Source organism: Fringilla coelebs, assembly GCF_963513975.1.
Source record: "Fringilla coelebs genome assembly, contig: SCAFFOLD_32, whole genome shotgun sequence".
Lineage (NCBI taxonomy): Eukaryota > Metazoa > Chordata > Aves > Passeriformes > Fringillidae > Fringilla > Fringilla coelebs.
In genome coordinates, this window is record NW_028167319.1 from 2,230,932 (window position 1) to 2,252,405 (window position 21,474).

Here is a 21,474-nt window from a genome sequence, read left to right on the forward strand (position 1 = left end):
CCAGTGTCCTGTAAACAGGCAAGGTTCTGTTGGGCCAAGGAGAGTGCACAGAGATTTGGGGTCTGTGAGTTCTGGCAGGGAGAGATCAGGCATAGGGAAACACCTGGAGAAGGAAAATCTCCAGGAAGCAGAGAGAGGATCAGGCATTGAGAAAAAACCAAACCCAGTAATGCTGTGGCAGGGAGAGTTTAGAGATGCCCACAGGATCCCCTCCAGTGCAGCCCCTCCCTCTGAACAAGCCTCCTCCCTCCTGTGCCCCCAGCCAAGCCTCTGCCCTCAGGGCTGGGGCTCCAAGGTGTGCAGCCCCTCCTGTGAAGGCAGAGCTGCAGTAGAGCTGTGGGGCAGCTCTGCAGCCCTGGGCCCAGTTCCCTCTGCAGAGCACAGGGCTGGGAGCAGCTGCCCAGCCCTGGAGGCTCTGGCAGGGGGCACAGCTGGCTCTGGATGATGCTATCCCCTGTGCCCAGCTCTGGGCAATGCTGTCAGTGCAGCCAGGGAAGGAGCTGCATCTCCCTTCATCCAATGCCATCATAAGGACACTTGCAAGTCTCCCTGAGATTTCAGTCCAGGCTGGGAGCAGTAATCCAGGGTGCAAACCTGTGCTAGACTATCTTTTAGGTATAAGATTGATGGGGATAGGCAGAGATGTCCTGACAGTGAAAATGCTGCAATGAGCAATGTGAGTCCTTTGCTACAAATGTGGAGCTGGGCTGTGGTGGTTCCATCTGCTGTCAGCAGTACCTCGGGGTTTTTAAAGAGAAACAAGAGAGTGTGAATATCCTCCATTTGAGAAAAGTTAAAACCCAGAGAAATGCCAAAGGAAATGAAGTAACAGACCATCTCCCCTCACTCTCCACTCATCATCTTGCATCAGGGAACTCTCTCTTTACTACCAGAGGGCAGCAAAAATGCTGACAGTTTCTGATATCCAAGAACATCAGGACAGATATGGGGGAGGTTAAAAAGAAAACCTCAGAACTCTTAAACACAGAGTTTTGTCCAGGTGTGTTACAGAGGAGGGTGTATGGGAAATGGCTTTGATTTTGGTTACAGGTATATCCTCTAACCCTTCACTGTCCTCTTTCTCCATGACCAGATCCCCAAGTCCAGCCAGAGCAAATGTCCAACAGCAGCTCCATCAGCCACTTCCTCCTGCTGGCATTGGCGGACACGCGGCAGCTGCAGCTCCTGCATTTCTGCCTCTTGCTGGGCATCTCCCTGGCTGCCCTCCTGGGCAACGGCCTCATCATCAGTGCCGTAGCTTGCGGCCACCACCTACACACAGCCATGTACTTCTTCCTGCTCAACCTGGCCCTCACTGACCTGGGCTCCATCTGCACCACTGTCCCCAAAGCCATGCACAATTCCCTCTGGGGCACCACGACCATCTCATACATAGGATGTGCTGCTCAACTCTTTTTTTTTGTCTTTTTCATCTCTGCAGAGTTTTATCTCCTGACCATCATGTGCTACGATCGCTACGTGTCCATCTGCAAACCCCTGCACTACGGGACCCTCCTGGGCAGCAGAGCTTGTGCCCACATGGCAGCAGCTGCCTGGGCCAGTGGCTTTCTCAATGCTCTCATGCACACGGCCAATACATTTTCCCTGCCCCTGTGCCATGGCAATGCCCTGGGCCAGTTCTTCTGTGAAATCCCACAGATCCTCAAACTCTCCTGCTCAAACTCCTACCTCAGGGAACTTGGTCTTCTTGCTCTTAGTGTAAGTTTAGCTCTTGGTTGTTTTGTGTTCATTGTTTTCTCCTATGTGCAGATCTTCAGGGCTGTGCTGAGGATCCCCTCTGAGCAGGGACAGCACAAAGCCTTTTCCACCTGCCTCCCTCACCTGGCTGTGCTCTCCCTGCTCATCAGCACTGCAGTGTTTACCTACCTGAAGCCGCCCTCCATCTCCTCCCCATCCCTGGATCTGGCCCTGTCAGTTCTGTACACGGTGGTGCCTCCAGCCCTTAACCCCCTCATCTACAGCCTGAGGAACCAGGAGTTCAAGGCTGAAGTGTGGAAACTGATGACTGGATGCTTTCAGGAACATTAAACTGATGGTCAATTTCTGCAAATCACTTGTAATAAAAGTTATCTTTGATTGTTCTTTTTGGGTTTGGTTGTGGGATTTTTTCCTGTGATTTCCATTTTTAACATTGTCCGCAAAAATGACATTGCTTGCAATATTTCTTATTTTGTTTCTCTCCACTTTTACTGTTGACCCAGAGCATGTCAACAAAGAACTGTTCTCTCAATGGCTTTAAAGGAACTAAAGGATCTCCCAGCAGAGTCTTCTACAGAGATACCCTTTGGTTGCCTTCTCTGGAGCTGCAGCAGCAATGTCTGTGTACAGAGCTGACGACAGATCAGTGCTGACCCAGAAGCTGTGCCCAGCAGCAGCAGCACTTGGTGTTGCCACTGCTGCTCCTGTGGCCCTGCCCCGCTGCCCTGGTGGCCCTGGTGTTGCTGTAGGGCCTGAGTGCTCTCGGGGCCGGGCACAGTCCTGGGGTGGCAGTGCTGGGGCTGCAGCAGGGACAGGCCATGGGCACTGCTGGGGCAGCACTGACGCCTCAAGCCAGGCCCTGGGGGCTCCAGGCTCCTTGCCCAGGCTCTCTCAAGAACATGCCCAGGCCAATGCTCAGCACAGATAATCCCTATGAGCAGCCCCAGGCTGGCCATGGGCAGGCTGGCGGCAAACAGCATGGCTGGTGCTCTGCAAGGGCCCTGGGGGAGATGGGAAGGAGCAGCAGAGCAGGGACTGATCCATCCCCAGTGTGCTGGACAGCCCAGGGCAGCGTCCCAGAGCGTCCTCATAGAGCTGCTAACAACATCTCTCCTCTGCAGCCCTGTCCTCTCCCCCAGCTCACACAGGTGCCCCATCCTTGCAGGCACAGACATGGCAGCACTGACTCAGGAGCCCCTGTTTGCATTGCACAGAGCAGGGGGGAGCACCCCCATGCTGTTGGTGTGGGGACATGAACCTGAGGGAGCATAAATGCTATCAGCTTCTTGGTCCAGGAAGGGCTGGGGAGTGGCAGGGAAAGCACTCAGCTTTGTCCTGGCCTTTGCAGTCAGACAGAAAGTTTGTTCCCATCAGCTGGGTCTTTCCTGTCCCACTGCAGATGCTGTTGCTCAGAGCCAGGGCTGCCTAGCAGCTCCCCCCAAACTGCCCTGAGCATTTCCTTTGCTTCACCTATGCTTTCTTTACTCTTCCTGATACAAATTTCTTCCTATTTCCCACCCCTGTTCCCTTCCCTGCAAAGAGCCCATCCCTGTTTGCCCTTTCCTGTCTGGCCCCACCCCCCATTGCAGTTCCTGACTTGGCACCATGGGAACATCCCTTGGGGAGCATGATCATCCTCCAAGTGCTGCAGGAATTGTCTACAGGCTCTTGCAGTGCCTCCTGCTGCTCCCTTGCCAGAAGCACCACAGGCCAGGGGGACACATCTGGGCTGCTGTGTCTGCCTGTGGGGCTCCCTGTTCTGGGCAATGAGGAGGAGCTGCAGAGGCTCTGCAGGACCGACAGGATGGGCTTTGGGCCTGGCAGGAGAAGCTGAGGGACCTGGGCTGCTGGAGCTTCTGAAGAGGAGGCCCAGGGCTCCTCCTGCAACTGCTCCAAGGGAATCCCAGAATCAGCAAGGCTCAAAAAGATCTTGGAGAACATCAAGTACAACCTGTGCCCTGACACCACCTGGCTGGGAGAGAGTTCCCGGCTGGGAGAGGCCCGACTCAGAGGGAGTCGCTGGCCCAGGAGAGCTCCAAGGGCTCCTTTTGGAGCGCTTTTTGCAGGGCCCCACGAGAGGGGCTTCAGTCCCAGCAATGGCTCATCCTGGCCACACTTGGCATCAGCAGCTTTCTTTGGCAGTGTGAGAACAGGGATGTTGTGCCACGGAGGGAACAGAAACAGCTCCCAGGGCTGCTCCTAAAGGAGCCAGGAGCTGTTTGGGCAGCAGCAGTGGCTGGAGCAGACAGTGTTTGTGATGAGCTGCAGAGGAGCTGAGCCCAGGGGCTGTTGGCCAAGGCCGAGGCCCAAGGAGCATTTCTCAGCTGGCAGGGCAGCCTGAGAAGGGGAGGGGGGAATGCAGCAGCACAGGGCCCATGGAACCAAGGGAACCTTGTGACACTGTGGGGCCCTGTGAGACCAAGGGATCCTTGTGACAATGTGGGGCCTCATGGAATGTAGGGATCATTGTGACACTGAGAGGCCCCATCAAACCAAGGGTCCATTGTGACACCGCAGGGCCTCATGGAACCCTGGAGACCATTGTGACACTTTGGGGTGTCATGGAACCAAGGGGCCATTGTGACACTGCGAGACTCCATGGAACCAAAGGTCCATTGTGACATTGCAAGGCCTCATGAAACCATGCAAAGACAATTAAGACACTGCACAGCCTCATGGAACCAAGGGGCCATTGTGACACTGAGGGGCACCATGGAATCACAGAGACCATTGTGACAATGTGCAGACTCATGGAATCATGGAGACCATTGTCACACTATGAGAGCCCATGGAATAAGCAAAGCATTGTGACACTGTGAGGCCTCATGGAACCAGTGAGACCATTGTGACCCTGGGGGTGCCCACAGAACCAAGTGGACCATTGTGATATTGTGGGGCCTGGTGAAACCAAGAGGCCTTTGTGACACTGCAGGGCTGCATGGATCCAAAGGTCCATTGTGACACTGAAGGGCCTCATGTCATCGGGGTCCATTGTGACACTGGGGAACCAAAGGAGACCATTGTGACACTGCAGGGCTGCATGGAACCAAAGCTCCAGGGTGACACAGAGTGGCCCACTGTCATCAATGGTCCATTGTGACACTGTGGAGCCAAAGGAGACCATTGTGACACTGCAAACCCCCAGGGTCCAAAGGTCCATTGTGACATTGCAGGGCTCATGGAATAGAGGAGTCATGTGACATTGTGGGGCCTGGTGACCCATGGAGACCATTGTGACACTGCAAGGCCCCATGGAAACATTGGGACCATTGTGACACTGTGGGCCCTTATGACACCTAGGGTCCACTGTGACATTGTGGGACCTCATAAAACCTAGGGGCCAGTGTGACACTGCAGGTCTTCTTGTAATCAAGGGGCCATTGTGACACTGCTGGAACCCATGGAATCAAGTCCCCATTATGACACTGCAGGGCGCTGTGGATCCAAGGCACCATTGTGACACTATGGGGCACCATAAAACCAAGGAAACACAGGACAGGTCTGGCTGTTTTGGCCTCCCAGGGGCTGCCTGACTGGTCCAGCTGACCTTGGCATGTTGAGGGTCTCTTCTCATCTGCTGCTGAAACACTGGGGCTCCGTGCTTTCCTTCCTAATGAAAAGGACTGTCCTTCTGCTCCAGGCACCCATGGACAGAACTGGGGCTTCACCTCCAAATTTCCTTATATCCAGGGATTGTTCCCATAGGAATATTGCCAGGACAAGTCTGGCTTGCAGTGGCTTCACAAGGGTCACCTCTCATCTGTCCCCAAAACATTGGGGAAGGCTCCATGCTCTCCTTGCTCCATGGGAAAGAACTGTCCTGCTTCTCCAGGTGCCCATGGCCGAGATTGGGTTTCCACCTCCAAAATTCCCTAAATTCAAAGACTGGTCCCATGCAAAATCTGCTATTACTGACAAGTCTAGCTGGCCTTGGCCTGCTGAGGCTCTCACCTGTCTTGCAGACCTTGGGGCTCTGTGCTTTCCTTCCTATGGAAAACTGTCCTTCCCAGCCATGTGCCCATGGCCACAATTGGGATTTCATCTCCAACATTGCCTGTTTTGACAGACTGGAGGTGATTGTTGGGTCTAAACATTTTGTGTGGGGGGAGGAAGGGGCAGGTCCAGTCTTTCCCTTCCCTGCCCTGTAACCCCAGCACTGCTCTGGGCTGTAACCCCAATTCCCCCAGTGGCCTCCAGTGGGTTTATGGTTTCTACCTGAACCGCGGCACACTGAACGCCCAGCACCAACACTGGGCACTGGGGCCCTCTTGGCTCTGCTCAGTGCTGCTGCTGTACTCGGGGCACCCTGAACCCTGGTAAGGACCCATGTCCCCCCACTCCAGGGATTGTGCGTGACTCACACTATCCCAATCCTCCACGCACCCGGGGCTCCGTTCAGGGTTTGCGTGCCAACTCACCAATTCTTCTACCAACTTTACTCGAGTTTGGTACACAGGAGAAACACCAGCCAGATATTCTCAAGAGGTCAAAATGACACAAAATTTTACTGGTAAAAAGTCAGTACAAAAAAACCAGGAAACTTTGGAAGAGGATTTAATGCAACGTCCAATTATACATAAAACATGTATCATGGCAGTAACTTTGTCACAGTTAGGCCGGACGTGACATACCCACATGATCAGGGTCCAAGAAGAAAAAAGTTTTTATTCTGCGTGTTCTCCAGTTTATATACTCTTAACAAAGTGTGATCTTAAGTCATTAACTACATCACAATAACTTGGTATATTCATTGGTGCAAAGCATTTAACATCAATATGATTGGCAAAAGTTTTACAGAAATTTAATAGGGCTCATATACACATCTACTTAGGCACGTAGTCTAGCTTGCAAAAATTTTCATGTATCTTTTCTAATCGTTTCCATACTGATGGCCTTGTCTTCTTCCTTGCTATGGATTCACTTGAAAATCATCAATTGTTATTTCTTCTATTAACTCAGCTTTGCTTGCAGGCCAGCTGTCAAGCCCCTCCACAGAACTTCATTAACTTAGCTTATTTAACCTAGAAACCTTTAAACACATAAGCTGTTGAGGTACCCAAAAATGTTCCATATAAAGAGCATTAGAAGGAGAAGAAAGAAAGACATAAGTTATATAGAAAGACATGCATATGACTATCAGTTCCTAGGGTTGCAGTGTGGGTGAGACACAAACCCCAGGAGAAGGCAGAGTCCATACCAGGGGCTGACCTTGTGCTCTGTGTTTTTAAGCCCCCAGGCCTTTGTGGGCCTCCCCCCAGGTGGGATTTCTGATTGCTCAGGCAATTAGGGCTGGGTTAGTGCTTTCCCCACTGTGTGACTGATTGACAGCTCATCCCACGGTGCCTCAGGACATTGATCTCATCCAGCCTCTGACAGAGACCATGGTGATACCGGGGAACCTCATGGAACCATGGGTCAGTTGTGACCAGGTGGGTCCAAGGACACCATGGTGACACTACAGAACCTCATGGAACCATGGGTCAGTTGTGACAATGCAAGTCTGTCTTGGTTTGGAAAGACAGGTGTGTGCTAAGGAAGGCAGGAGCCTCCGCTAAAATGGAAAATGTAAATCCCCGCCCTTCAAATTTTTATAAATTTGAAATTAAGGGGGTGTCTCAGGCAAAGACATGGGAGCAGGAATAACAGTTCTTTATTCCTTTCTTTTGTCTTCCTGGTAGAAAGCCTCCTGTGGAGGTTGTGTTGCAGCCGGAGACTTCCCAGGATCAAGGGTTGAGGGAAGTGACTCAGCTGAGGCAGCTGAGACATCTCCTCCCTGGTTTGCAGCCCTGGGGCTGGCAGGGGACACAGCTGCCCTCCATGCACCCCACACACCCGGGAATGGGGGATTCTTCGTGCCTCTGCCAGATGCTCCTTCTCCATCCCTGGTCTGGGTGCTCCTGGTGTGAGCTCCCTGCCATGGTCATTGCTGGGGGTAGGGAGCAGGAGGGAGGAGTTCAGTGCCAACCTGGGAGGTGCCAGTGGGGCAGAGATGTGTAGAGGTGACAGTGACAGAGTGACAGGATGTGCAATGGACACAGGGACAAGACAACACCTCTGGGGGAAACCTCTTTGAGATTTAGGGAAATTTCCTTTGGAACACACACATGGACACACACACTCAGAGACACAGATCGTAGCTTTGCTGAAGCGATTTATTTCTCATTTTAGGAAAAAGGCCCAGGGCTCACAGGGGATCAGGTGATTTCTCCAGAGGTGATCATCTCCTCATGCCACTGGAGGGGGACAGGACATGGTTTTCGCCAACAGTTCAGTCCTAAAACAAAGAGCCTGAAACGTGACTGGGACAGGACACGGGCCTTGTGCCCGCCCTGTTTCTGGAGGGTAAAAGAATTGAGGTTCTGGATAAACCCAGGACAGGATTTGGCCCCTCAGAAATTCAGGGTCCCCAGACCTCCCAGCCCTGGGATGCTCCAAAACCTGCACGAGAACCTCCCTGTGCCCACGGGGACTGTGGGGTTCCCAGAGATCCCAAAGGCAAGGAAAGACTTGGGAGCTGCTCTGTGCAGCACCCCCAGGAATCAGAGCAGTGAAAACCTTTCCATCCCTCTACTGGCCCCAAACTCTGTCCACCCAGAACACTCCAGGTTAACACCCTATAAACCTCACAGGATCACATGGGGGTCGGGGGACCACCAAGTGCTGCTCACCTATCCATGGAGAGCAGCAGCCAGGCGCTTCTGCCGCAGAAGAATCTCCAGCTTTTCAGCCAGACGGGGCTGGGAAAAAAACAGTGTTAGAGACACATGGGGGGCACTGGGCTGGACTGGGAGGCAGGGGAGAGCAGGGGGGGGCTTGGGGAAGGGGCTGTGGGAGCAATGGGGTGCAGGAGCTGCTGTGCTCCTGCCCAGAAGCACTGGGCTCCTGGCCAAGAGGCACAGCTGGGGCAGGGGCTGCGTCTGCAGCTGGCTCATCCAGGGGGTTCTGGAGTGCCAGGGATGGGAATGCAGCAGGGACCCTGGGCAAAGGCTTCCCTGGTGAGGAGCCCTGGGGCAGGGCATTGTCTGGGCGGTCAGGAGGGGTGCACTGGGCTGTGCTGGGACAAACTGGGATGGCCTGGGCGTTGCCAGCCATGCAAGGGGAGGGTCTGACACCGGCAGAACTCATGGTACCCACCAGAGGCGTCTCCAGGGCCGCAACAACGTCTAAATCCAACTGCAGAGAGACCAGGAGACTGGGGATGTCCCCAGTGCCAGCAAGGAATGGGGGGGACTGAACTGCCCCCCAGTTCCCTGAGGGGATGCCCTCCAATGCCATCAGCCCACTCACCTCCTGGAGATCATCTTGGGTTCCTTCCAGGAGTGCCTGGAAAGGAGAAGACAGGCTGGGTCTGGATTGGACCTTGGGGGGCTGTGGGGGGACACGGCTGCAGGGAGCAGGGCACAGGCAGAGGGATGGGAACTCAGGGCCTCCAAGGAGATCTGTTCGAGGAGTGGGGACACCCAAAGTCACTGACCAGGGGTCAATTGAAGGCCCAGGGGACAGGGTTGGGGGTTTGGAAGGAGCAGGGTGTAAGGGACAGGGGAGGAGAAAGGAATTGAGGTGTAGGAACATGGGAGTGAGGGGAGGGGCTTGGTGGGGACAGAAGAACGAGGACAGGTGGGAACAAAACCAACAGGACTGGGATGATCTGGGAGTTGTGGGGTGAGTCAGGGAATTGTACAGAGGGACCCCTCTGCAGTGGAAAGGAAGAAAGACAAAGGACAGAAGGGGGGCATGGAAGGAATGGCCTCGGGAATGGTCAGTGGGAGGGCGTTTGGGGACCCTGAATGGGACACAGAGGAGGGACCAAAAGGGTGGGATGGGGGGGTGCAGAAAGGGCAGGATGTGGGGACAGCGTTTTCCTGGTGCCTCACCTTGGCCTGTGCTGGGGGGCACAGCAGGATGGAGAAGAGCAGGGCCACGCTGAGCACAGCTACCTTCATCTTCCTCTCGCTCTGGTCAGCTCTGCCTGAGGTTGCACCAGATGAGAAGCACCTTTATCCCTGCTGGGACTCCTCGCAGCACACTCCATGCCAGCCTCCAGGCCAAAGCCTGGCTTGGCACAGCCCCCAGCCCTGGCCACAAGCCCAGCCCTGGCACAGAGCCCACCCCACCTATGGCACGGATCCAGCCCCCTTGCCTGGCATCCCTCCAGCTTCCTGTATGGGGCAGCTGCCCCTGGAAGGGCCCAGGCACCTGGGGGCCAAGGGGGGTAGGCAGGGAGCCAAAGGCACCTGGGACCCTGTGGGGACAATGCCCACTCCAACACAATCCATCCTCAAACTCCCCTCAGTGCCAGATCCCCCCCTCTCCTGCTGCCCCTTCCTTCCCAGAGCTTTCCCTGTGGGACATCCCAGAGCTGAGCCCGGCCCCAAACCCAACATGTGGGAGAACAAGGGGAAGAAGGCACATGTGATCAGGTGGGTGATTGGCATCTCAGTCACTGCAGACACTGGGCAGCACTGGGCAATGCTGATCACCTGCAGACGAGGCTGAGGCTTGGGGAATGGCTCAGGAGTGCCATTCAGGAGTGCCAATGGCTCAGGAGTGACAATTCCCACATCCACACAACCCGATATCCCTTTCCTTGCGGATGCCAACCTGTCCAATCTCCAACCTCAGAGCATTGTCCAGAGGGGAATATGCCCTGCCCTGCCCCTCATCCTGTCCCACCTGCAGCCAAGGAGCCCTCTCAGAACACCTGGGTCATGGCCCTGACTCTGGGCCCAGGCCAGCACTGGCCCTGAGCAGGATGTGCCCATGCCCAGGGACATGGGGAAGTGGGCACCTGTCCCCAGGCAGCCACTCGGAGCTAATTGGGGTAACAGAGGTGCCCTGTGAGGAGGAGGGGTGTTGGTGCCCTGCCAGGATCACTGACAAGCCCTGTTTACCCAGGCCCTGAGGCACCAGGAGGACATTCAGACATCTTGGGCTTTCTGGGACTGCCTGGTGCAGGGTGGTCTGTGCATGGGGGAGCTGAGAGCAGATGGATCCCTGGTGGGGACAACCCCCCACTCCAAGACAATCCATCCTCCCACAGCCCCTAGAACCACATACCCCCATCTCCTGCTGCCCCTGCCCTCCCTGAGCTTTCCCTGTGGGACACCCCAGAGCTGAGCCCATCCCAAAATCCATTGGATCCCAGCAGAATTGCCCCTGTTCCCGCTCTGGCACTTTGAGGAAACAGCGGTGGGTACTGATCCCTCTTCCTGGAGCATCAGGACTCCAGACTCAGGGAAAACAGGAATGTGGGGGGACTTTGGGTCAAGGGCAGGCAGCTGATGGGGATCTGCACTCACTGGAGACACTGGGAGCACCGGGCAGTGTTGATCACCTGTTGATCACCTTGCAGACAAGGCTGAGCCTTGGGCAATGCCTCAGCTGTGCTTCTTGCCACAGCCAGACCACTCCCTTTCCCTTCCCCTGCAGCCCCCAAACCAGTCCCATCTCCAGCCCCAGAGCAGGGTCCAGAGGGCAATGTCCCCTTCTCTGCCCTTCCCCCTGTCCCACCCACGGCCACCATGCCCACCCAGAGCACCTGTGTCCAGCTCTGCACAGCTGCCCCAGGCAGGGTGCCAGGGACCCCATCCCCAGTAAGGCTCAAACTCCAGCCCTGGCCCTGGCTGCCATCACCTGCAGCTCCCCAGGGCCCTTGTCCCCACACAGGGTCTCTGCAGTGCCCTGGGCCTGAACCAAGGCCAGCACTGGCCCTGAGCAGGATGTGCCCATCCCCAGGGACATGGGGAATTGGGCACTGTCCCCAGGCAGCCATTCGGAGCTAATTGGGGTAACAGAGATGCCCTGTGAGGAGGAGGGGTGTTGGTGCCCTGCCAACATCTCTGACAAGCCCTGTTTACCCAGGCCCTGAGGCATCAGGAAGACATTCAGACATCTTGGGCTTCCAGGAACGAAAATCCAATTGGTTCCTGAGAGCTGTCCAAGGCTGTGATTCCTGTTTGACATTCCAGGGCATTAGTGAAGGATTCTGCACCTCTCTTTCCCCAGGGACAATGTGGATCCATCCGAGATGTCTTGTGGCCCAGGTGGGAAAACATTTCAGGCCACTGCCTTGACTGTTTGCTCTGGAACTCACCCAAGGAGACCCAGGGACCATGGGGGATGATTTTCCTCTGGGGTTATATTGCTTTGTGCCCATGGAGGAGAGACCAGAGTGTCCCCGTGGGGGATTCTTGGCCAGGTGTACGAGTGCTGTGACCTCATTGGTGTGCTGAGGTCACCTTGGAGAAGAATTAAGGAAGTGTCTGCAGGGTCCAAATTGGGGAACTTTGACCGAGGAGAGCTGCAGGCTGCCTTAGAGATCAGTGCCAGCCAGGGGGATGGCATTGGACAGCCAGTGACCATGTGCCAACAGCGCAAGCAGAATGAGCTGGACATACACGGGGGCTCCCAGTGCAGTTGGATTGGCCCCCAGTTTTGGGGGTTCCAAGGGAATGTCCCTGCTTCCTCCAGGGCTGTGTCTGAACTGTGCAGAAACTGTCCCTACACGTGCTCCAGCAGGTCAGGAAGGATGAGCTTTCCCTCTCCTCTCAACCACTGTCTCAGCAGGGAAAAGCCAGAATTTTCCTGCTCCAGGGAAAGGCACAGATGGCACAGCCCACGTGTCACCCCCTGGTTCTATCTGCAGCACTGGGGCTTGGACATGAGGAATAGAGAATTTCTCTAGGGTGGGGAAGCTCTACTACAGAACCTGGAAGGAAACCCAAAGGTCCCCAAGCATTTCTGCAGGAGAACTCCCACTCCAGTGTCTGTGGGGCAGAGCAGAAGTGTTGCCATGTGCCACAGTACAGGCTGGCTTGTACTGTGTGAATTAGCCAGCCCCTGGGCTGACTGACCTTGCCCAATTGACTGGGCCTTGCCCAATCCCATCTCTACTGGGCTGCAGCCATTTCACTGCCCAGAACCTGAAGGGGCGTAGAGATTGCACCAATGAAATTATCCAGACCGGGTTTTTCAAATGCCCTTTATAAGGCAGGGCTTGAGAATAAACACTCTCTGTTTGCCACATGAACATCAGGGTGAGTGCTCTCTTTGTCCCCAACCCACTGCCCCCCAACATTACAGAAAGCAGTCCTACTCCAGCAGGACAAAAATACAATTAGGAAGTAGAGCTCGATGGAACTCCCCACAGCAACACTCGTGGGCAGCTCTTTCTCTGCACCTCCAGGAGGAGCCTTGCTGGGCATCGCCTTCTCAGGGAGGAAGCTCCACACACTCCAGGCAGGAACAGCTCAGAAGAACTTCCCCTAGGACAGTGAGTGCACTTTTACTGCCCAAAGGGACTGACTGGCATGCAGGGGCCTGCAGCTCACTTGAGCAGCTCATCTGCCCCATTTGTGACCACCAGCAGCCCCTTCATTCAGGGCCAGTATCCACGAGGAGCTTCAGCAGAATCCAACACCAAAACACACAGGCTGGCCCTTGCAAAGCCACCTGGAGACACTGGCAAACTGGACCCTGTCCAAGTGCCTGGATCCCATTCAAGAGCAGAGCAGCCAGCACAAAGCATCCTACTACAACCTCCCAGGGCTCTCCAGACTGCTGAAGAGCAGGCAGGGCAAAGGCACTGCCAGGCCTTCCAGCCTGGTGTCCCACATGCCTACAGGCTTCTCCAGAGCCCTGAGCTCCCCTGCACTCACAGGCCTGCCAGGGGCACCTCCCACAGCTCTCCGGCCATGAGACAGACATGTGTGCTCACAGGCACTCACAGCCCTTCCCAGCTGACATGCCAGGCCACTGTCAACTCACAAGGCACTGCTGTGTCACAGTCACTCCCTGCTCTCCCACGGGGACATCCCAGGGCTCTCTGTGCTCTCAAAGAACACTCAGGCCACACAGAGCCCTAGCAGCTCAGAGGGGACATGCCAGGAGTCTCCCGTTTTCCAAAGCCCACACAGATCCCAGCCTAGAACAGGCTCTCACGGGTGACATCCCACGTGTCCCCAGGCTGCTGAGGAGCCGGCAGCTCACACGCACTCACAGGGCCTGCTTGGGGACACATCTGCACTCTCCATCCTCTGGAAGAGCTGGGGTGTCACACACAGTCACACTGGCTCCCTGGGCACATTCCAGCCATCTTCAGGCTGCCAAAGGCTCAGAAGGTCATGTGCTGTCACAGGAACTCTGTGGTGACACGCCACAGCTCTCCATGTTCCAAAAGAACCCTGAGCTCCCAGGCAGTCCCAGCAGAGCCCAGGTGCACATCTCAGGAGGCTGCAGGCTGCTGAGAAGCCCTGGTGTCACAAGCACTGCCAGGGCATCAGTGTTCACAATGCAGGGCTCTCCACGCTGCCAAAGACCTGGCATGGCACAGGCACTTGGACATCACTGCAAGGATGATGGCAAAGCTGTGGGCAGAGAAAGATTTCATAGCAAAGCCACAACAGGACAAGGTGCCTTGCCAAGCTTCACTCTGCTGCTTACATCATGCTTAAGGCACAGCCAGGAAAAGCAACAATCAGAATCCAGAGTCAGTCAATACAAAATGGAACAAAATGAACACTATCTGTCTCTGTGTGTGTTTGTGTTTGTCTTTGTGAAGGTGATAGCAGGAGTAAAGATCAAAAGAACCTGGCCTAAAGGCTCCAGAGCACTTCACAGAACAGCACTTCAGCTTAGCAGCAATGAAACTCAGAAGTTCAACTTCACCATTTAGTAGTGGAATAACACTTCAAAGCTTTCCAAATTAACCCTACTTCAACTTAGCAACACTCCACTCAGAACCAAACTCAAACCCAGCATCTCAGAACAGGACTCCCAAAGGATTCACCAGATCTCTAGAGGAACTTTACTCACAGGCAGAACTTACAGCTCTAAAGTACTCCAGAATCCAGGACAGCAGCCTCGCTCCCACATACCAGGGAGGACATGCATACTGGCACACAGTGTTTCCCATCAGGCAAAAACAATGTTCCCAAGGCTGTGAAAATAAAAAAATAAAAACAGACTAGGAAGACATCAGGGAGCACACAGTTTTTCTGATAAGCTCCAGATTAGCTCAGCCAAGCTGCAGCTCCTCAAGGCCAAGGCCTAAGCAGCGTTTCTCAGATCATGGTGGGGCTGAAAAAGGGGAGGCCAGGGCAATGCAGCACCACAAGGCAGGAGATCCCACCTGATCACAGGCCCTTCGTGCTGACATCACATGACATCCCAGGGCTCTCCATCCTCCAAAGGCTTCTGAGCCCACGGGCACTCCCAGGGACAGCAGAGGGGTGACATGGCACAGCTCTCTGTGTTTCAAAAGAAAAGATTGTGTTTCAACAGAACTTAGCAGAACAACATGTGGTGCCCCCTCTCTGTCCACACTGAGAACTTTGTAAACAGTACGTCTGAGTGCCTTGATCACATTCCAAGGCAAAGCAGCCAACCCAAGGCATCCTGTTCCAACCTCCCAGGGCTCTCCAGACTGCTAAAGAGCAGGGAGAGCAAAGGGCTTCCATCCTCACATCCTCAGTGGTTACAGGTTTCCAAAGGTGCCTGAGCTCACCTGCACTCACAGGGCTTCCATGGGAACATCCCAGAGCTCTCTGGGGATGATGAAGACCCGCTGAGTTCAGAGGCACTCACAGACATTCAGGGGGTGCCTCCGAGGTGACTTTAGTGAGCTCTGGCACTGCTGTGTCACAGCCACTCACTGGGATTCCATGAGAGCAGCCCAGCGCTCTCTGTGCTCCTAAAGAACATCGAGAGCACAAACAGCCCCAGGGGCTCTCTGGGGACATCCCAGGAGTGTCCCTTTGCAAACCACACTGAGCTCACAGCCTGTAACAGGGTCTCTGTGAAAATACCTGTGAAGATACCCCCGTATCTCCAGGCTGCCAAGGAGCCGGGGGGTCACAGGCCCTGCCAGGGCTCAGTGGGGACATTCCAGGGGTCTCCAGGCTGCTGAAGAGCTGTGATGGTGGCACAGGACACCGGCAGCAGGCAGCTGGGGCTGGACACTCGAGGGCTCCTCTGCCCCGGAGATGTACCAGCCCTGTGAAAAACACATTCACTCTCCTGTGAAAATCTAAAACAGTTTAATAAAGGACAATAGGAGATAAGGGCTACAGAGTAAAGGTGATTAGGCCAGGTGCATCTTGGCACTCAGCCAAGACCACGTTGTTACCGTGAAAAACACCAATCACTTGTTTTTAAGATTTTCAAGGTTTAATAGTAATAAAGTGGTTATAGAAATAGTAATACAATTGGAGTAACAATACTTTGGACAATTTGAATTAGGACAATATGAGACAACAAAACCCAAAGAGTTACAGGAGAGGCCCTATGAGTGTCCCAAGTGTGGGAAGAGCTTCACCCAGAGCCGTAACTTGACCAGACACCAACAGCAGCACCAGTAAGGAAAGCCCTGTGAGAGGCCCACCTGCAGAAGAGCTTTGTGCACTGCTCCCGCTTCATCCCCCATTGGAGGACCCACGTTGGAAAGAGCTGTGGTGATCCACGTTCCCCATGATCCATGCTGGGAAGACACCTGTACCTTTTCCTGCCCCTGCTAGTCGCATGATGTGGGATTGAAGAACATGGTCATGGCCATGTCATTACATTCACTCCCACCTCAGGTCATTGCCAGGGACAGGAATAGGACTCTTTGTCCCAAAGGAGAAGGGTGTCCTTTCCAGGCAGGAGGAAATTGTCACTGGGAAGAGCCAGTCAGTTGGGTTGTAGTTTTCCCTTTTTCTTATCCCTTCTGTTACCAATATTGTTTCTGTTTCTCATTGTTCATTATCTTGTTTCTGTTCCCAATAAATTGTTCTTATCCCAGCCCAGGATCTTTGCCTTTTGTGCTTTCCATGGGATGTGGGAGGGCAGCGAGGGCATTGCAGTTTTAGCGGGAGCAGGAAATTTGGGATCCAATTCCTGAACCCCGGCCTTTGGAAACAGAACATCCCAGCTGGTCCCAGCCCTGGCTGCCATGGCAACAGCCTTGGGAGCGGGTCCCTGGCTGGGGCTGTGGGAACCTCTTCACTCTGGTGCCCAGGGACAGGAGTGGAGGGAACGGCTGCAGCTGAGTCGGGGCAGGCTTAGGTTGGATCTCAGGAAAAGGTTTTTCCCCAGAGGCTGCTGGGGCCCTGCCCAGGCTCCCCAGGGAAGGGTCCCAGCTCCAGGGCTCTCCGAGCTCCAGCAGCGTTTGAACAGCGCTGCCAGGCCCAGGCTGGCATTGTTGGGGTGTCCTGTGCAGGGCCAGCAGTTGGACTCGAGGATCCTGATGGGTCCCTCCCAGCTCAGTCAATTCTGTGGTTCTGGGATCCCATGAGCCTGGGGATGGGACTGCAAATGGTTGCCATGGGAATGGGCTCTGGCTGCAGGCCTGAGCTGGTGTCCATGGCAACCACCCCTGGCATGGGGTCTTCATGGAGCTGCCAAGGGACTGAGCATAGCAACAGGGCTCTGGTGATGGTTGCCATGGAAACTGACCATAGCAACAGGGGGCTGGTGATGGTTGCCATGGAAACTGACCATAGCAACAGGGTCCTGGTGATGATTGCCTACTAATGCGCAGGTTCCTCACAGGCTCTCAGAGGGGTTCCACGGGGAGTTTCCAAGAGGCTCCAGGCTGGCCAGGAGCTGGAATGTCACAGGCAGAGACAGGGGCTCCATGGAGACCTCCCAGGGCTTTCTGGGGATGGTAAAGAGCCATGTGGTCAGAGGCAGTCACAGCCATTCCATGGTGACATCCCAGGAAACTTTGGGCTGCAAAGGAACCGATCTGTCACAGGCACTCATGGGGGCTCCACGGCTCCCAAAGAGCTGGGATGTCCCAGACACTCACAGGGGGTTCCTGTCATAGGCAAAGTGGGAGCTTAGGAAAAGTTTATTAGAGAAGCTCCTGTTTGGTCACAAGGTGCAGAAAGGATCCCCAATAGCCCCCACAGATCCCCAAATGTCAATGTTCAATCAGAGATGACACAGATTCAGATCCAAAGGCTAAAGGCTAAAATCCACCCATTTCTTCATTCCTCTTCTTTTAGACCTTGGTTTTCTACAGGTGGACCTCACTGGTCATTTAATCAACACATTTCACATGATTGGCCAATTAGGACAACACCCTGCTGTAAACAACTTTATGGAAAAAAGCCAACTTATTACAAACATTGTCAGGGCATCAGTTATTGATGTTTGTTTATTGTGCCCTTCTGGGGGCTCCCTGGATGGGGGAAACTCTCCTGTAGCAGTACTGGGCCAGGTTAAAGGAGATGCACTGGACTTTTTTGGTCTTCGGCTTCTTGTTTATTGTTATCTAATGTTTTGCATGCTGTGCACACCAGGCTCAGTGCGCTGGAAAAGCACAGCAAAATGGCTCCGAAATGTACGGTTTCAAGGTCTTTTAAAGTTGCCTCATGCAATTAACTCTTAAAACATACATGATTTCTACTTATCTACCAATAACTCATCCTTGGACTGCCCACATAACCTCTGCACTGTGCTTTCCTTGACCAATCACCCTGTGCCACCACTGCAGAAAATGGAGTAGATTAAGAAGACAGGGACTACACCCATAATCCTCCATCTTCCTTCCTATATCTATAACCATACTAAAAATCCCCAAACCTAAATTTCTCACCCAAGGAACATACTATACTACCCTCTAATCTATTTCACACTATTCCAATTTATCTAAAAGTCTTGGAAGTCCTCTCCATGGGCGAAGGTGAAAGGCAGTGTTCCTCTGGGGTCAGAACCCCTGAAAACAGACAGAGAAATATTCCCTGTGCCCTGGATTCCCACACATTTAACCTAAAATTCTTTAACCCTTAAGATGTGAAGTTTCCCAAAAATGTTCCTGGTAAGTAGGAATAGAAGGAGAAGAAATAGACAACAACAGAAAGACAGAAGATCTATAAAAAGACACGCACATTGTCACCAACTGCTCAGGTTCCAGCATCACCCACAGAGGAATCCCAAGAGAAGGCAAGATCCAGACCACAGGCCAGCCTCGTGCTCCGGCTTTTACCCCTCTGGGCGTTCATGGGCCCGCCCCTGGGGTGGGACTGCCAGTTGCTTGTCCAGAGTAAGGGCAGCACCAGCTGCCACAATTGTGTGATTGATTGACAGCTTGGCCAATCAGAGCTGGGTTTGCACCGCCCCTGCTGTGTGATTTACAACTCTGCCAGGCCAGGCACTCTGTCCCAGCAGAAACCAAGGCCTGACCCGGCCCTGGTCCCATACGGGCATTCCGAGCATTCCAAGGTGTCTCGGGACATCAATCTCATCCAGCCTCTGACAGCGACCATGGTGACACTATGGAACCTCATGGAACCATGGGTCAGTTGTGACAATGCGGGTTCAAGGACACCATGGTGACACTACAGAACCTCATGGAACCAAGGGGCCATTGTGACACTGTGGTGCCTCATGGAATCAAGGACACGATTGTGAAACTCAGGCTCCCCAGGGAACCAAGGGTCCATGGTGATCTTGTGGAGCCCAGAGTGTCACGGAGGAGCCCCTGTGACACAGCGAGGGCACATGGAGCCGAGGGGCCATGGTGACACTACAGAACCTCATGGAACCAAGGGGCCATGGTGACACTGTGGTGCCTCATGGAATCAAGGACACGATTGTGAAACTCAGGCTCCCCAGGGAACCAAGGGTCCATGGTGATTTTGTGGAGCCCAGAGTGTCACGGAGGAGCCCCTGTGACACAGCGAGGGCACATGGAGCCGAGGGGCCATGATGACACATCAGGGCTTTGTGGAACCATGAAGCCATTGTGACATTTCAAGGCCTCATAGAAGCACAGGGCCATTGTGACACTGCAGAAACAAGGGGAACATTGTGACACTCCAGGGCCTCATGGAACCAAGGAGACCATTGTGACACTGTGGGGTCTCACGAAACCAAGGGAACATGGAACAGGTCTGGCTGGCTGGGCCTCCTGGGGACACCTGACAGGTCCAGCTGACCTTGGCTTGTTGAGGGCTGCTTCTCATCTGCCCCTGAAGCACTGGGGCTCTGGGCTTTCCTTCCTATGGGAGAGAACTGCCCTTCTCCCCCAGGGGCACATGGCCAAAATTGGGATTCTACCTCCAAATTTCCCTATATGCATAGATGGAATCTGCCAGGAGAGACAGATTTAGCTGCTTTGGACACTCAGGGGCCACCTCTCATCTGCCTATGAAAACTTTGATCATGTGCTTTTCTTTCTTATGGGGAAAAATATCTTGACCAGGCACCCATGGCTAAAATTGAGCATCTGCCTCCAGCATTCCCTATATCCAAGGATAGCTCCCTGACAATAGGTGCCAGGACTGACAAGTCTGGCTGGCCTTGGATTCCTGAGGGCTGGTGCTCATCTGCCTCTGGAGCACTGGGGCTCTGTGCTTTCCTTCCTCATGAAAAGAACTCTTTTTCCTGTGCAGGCACCCACAGCCAAAACTGAGATTCCACCTCCAAAATGCCTGTGTCCAAGGACAGCCCCTGGACAAAAGGTGCCAGGAGAGACAGGTCTGGCTGGCTTGGCCTAAAAATGGCCACGTGACATCTTCTTCCAGAACACCTGGACTTCACGCTTTTCTTTCTTATGGGAAAAACACATCCATCTTGACTAGGTGCCCATGGCCAAACCTGGGATTCCAGGTCTGAAACTCTGCTACATCCAAGGATTGCTCTCAAGTGAGAGCAGCCAGGAAAGAAAGGTGTGGCTGCCCTTGGCCTCTTGGGGAGTGCCTCTCACCTGATTTTGAACCACTGGGGCTCAGTGATTTCCTTCCAAAGAAAAAGAACCATCTTTCTTCTCAAAGTGTCTCTGGTCAAAATGGAGATTCCTCCTCCCAAATTCCATATATCCAAGGATTCCTCCATGAAAAAAGCTGCAAGGACAAGCAGGTCTGGATGGCTGGGCCTCCCAGGAGCCACCTCTCTCATCTGCCTTTGAAACACTTGGGCTCTGTGCTTTCCTTCCTATGGAAAAGAACCTTCTTTTCTATGCAGAAAGGGCTGAAACTTGGATTTCACCTCCCCAATTCCCTACATCCAAGGGCTGCTTTCAGACAAAAGCTACCAGAACAGAGAGGTCTTAATGCTGCTGGCTGGGCTACGGGGTGTACCCAGGAGCTGCATCAAAGCTGGATAGCTCAGCTCTGAGGGGGGCTAATCAGCCCAAGCTCTGGCAGTGCACCCAGCCTATGCTTTAGCTAGCCTTTAGTGATATACAGCTCAGTGATTATCAGCTCATGAGTGATTTCAGCTCTTTAGGCTAGCTAGGCTTGGCTGGGTCACCCAGCAGGCACTCGCAAGACCGGGAAAGAGAGGAGAGCGCCGTATGAGGTTCTAAGACGATGTCTTTATTAGTCTTCTTCGTAGCTCTTCCACGGAGTGTCTCGAAGGGTCTCAGGGACAGCGGCTCCGACGAGCCGGGCAGAAACAGGGGTTTATATAGGGTTAGGGAGAATTGAGAATTGTCCAATGGTAAGGGTTAAAGGAAAGTGACCTATAGCTTTACAGAGAGATAAGCCAGGGTCCGAGAGCGGGAGAGAGGGGCTCCTTTTGTTCAGTCATCCTGACTCAGCATCTTGTTTCTGAACGCCAAGGCAAGTTCGCAGGGCCTGTGCCTGCTACAAGGTCTGGCTGGCCTCAGCCTCTGGCAGTCACCTTTCATCTGTCCCTGAAACACTGGTGTTCGCTGCTTTCTTCCTATGGAAAAGAGCTGTCGTTCTCCTCCGGGTGTTCATGGCTGAAATTGGAATTCTACCTCTAAAATTCTGTATACCCAAGGGTTGCTCCCAGGCAAAATCTGCC

At 53.9% G+C, this 21,474-nt stretch overlaps 1 protein-coding gene across 1 annotated transcript; it reads left to right on the forward strand.

The window, feature by feature from the left end:
* Positions 1-1,116: 1,116 nt before the first annotated feature.
* Positions 1,117-2,049, forward strand: LOC311166025 (olfactory receptor 14J1-like; the record flags this gene model as incomplete). The annotated part of the gene is made up of 1 exon (XM_084227515.1): positions 1,117-2,049. One exon carries the CDS (start codon positions 1,117-1,119, stop codon positions 2,047-2,049), a length of 933 nt encoding a protein of 310 aa, XP_084083641.1.
* Positions 2,050-21,474: the final 19,425 nt, after the last annotated feature.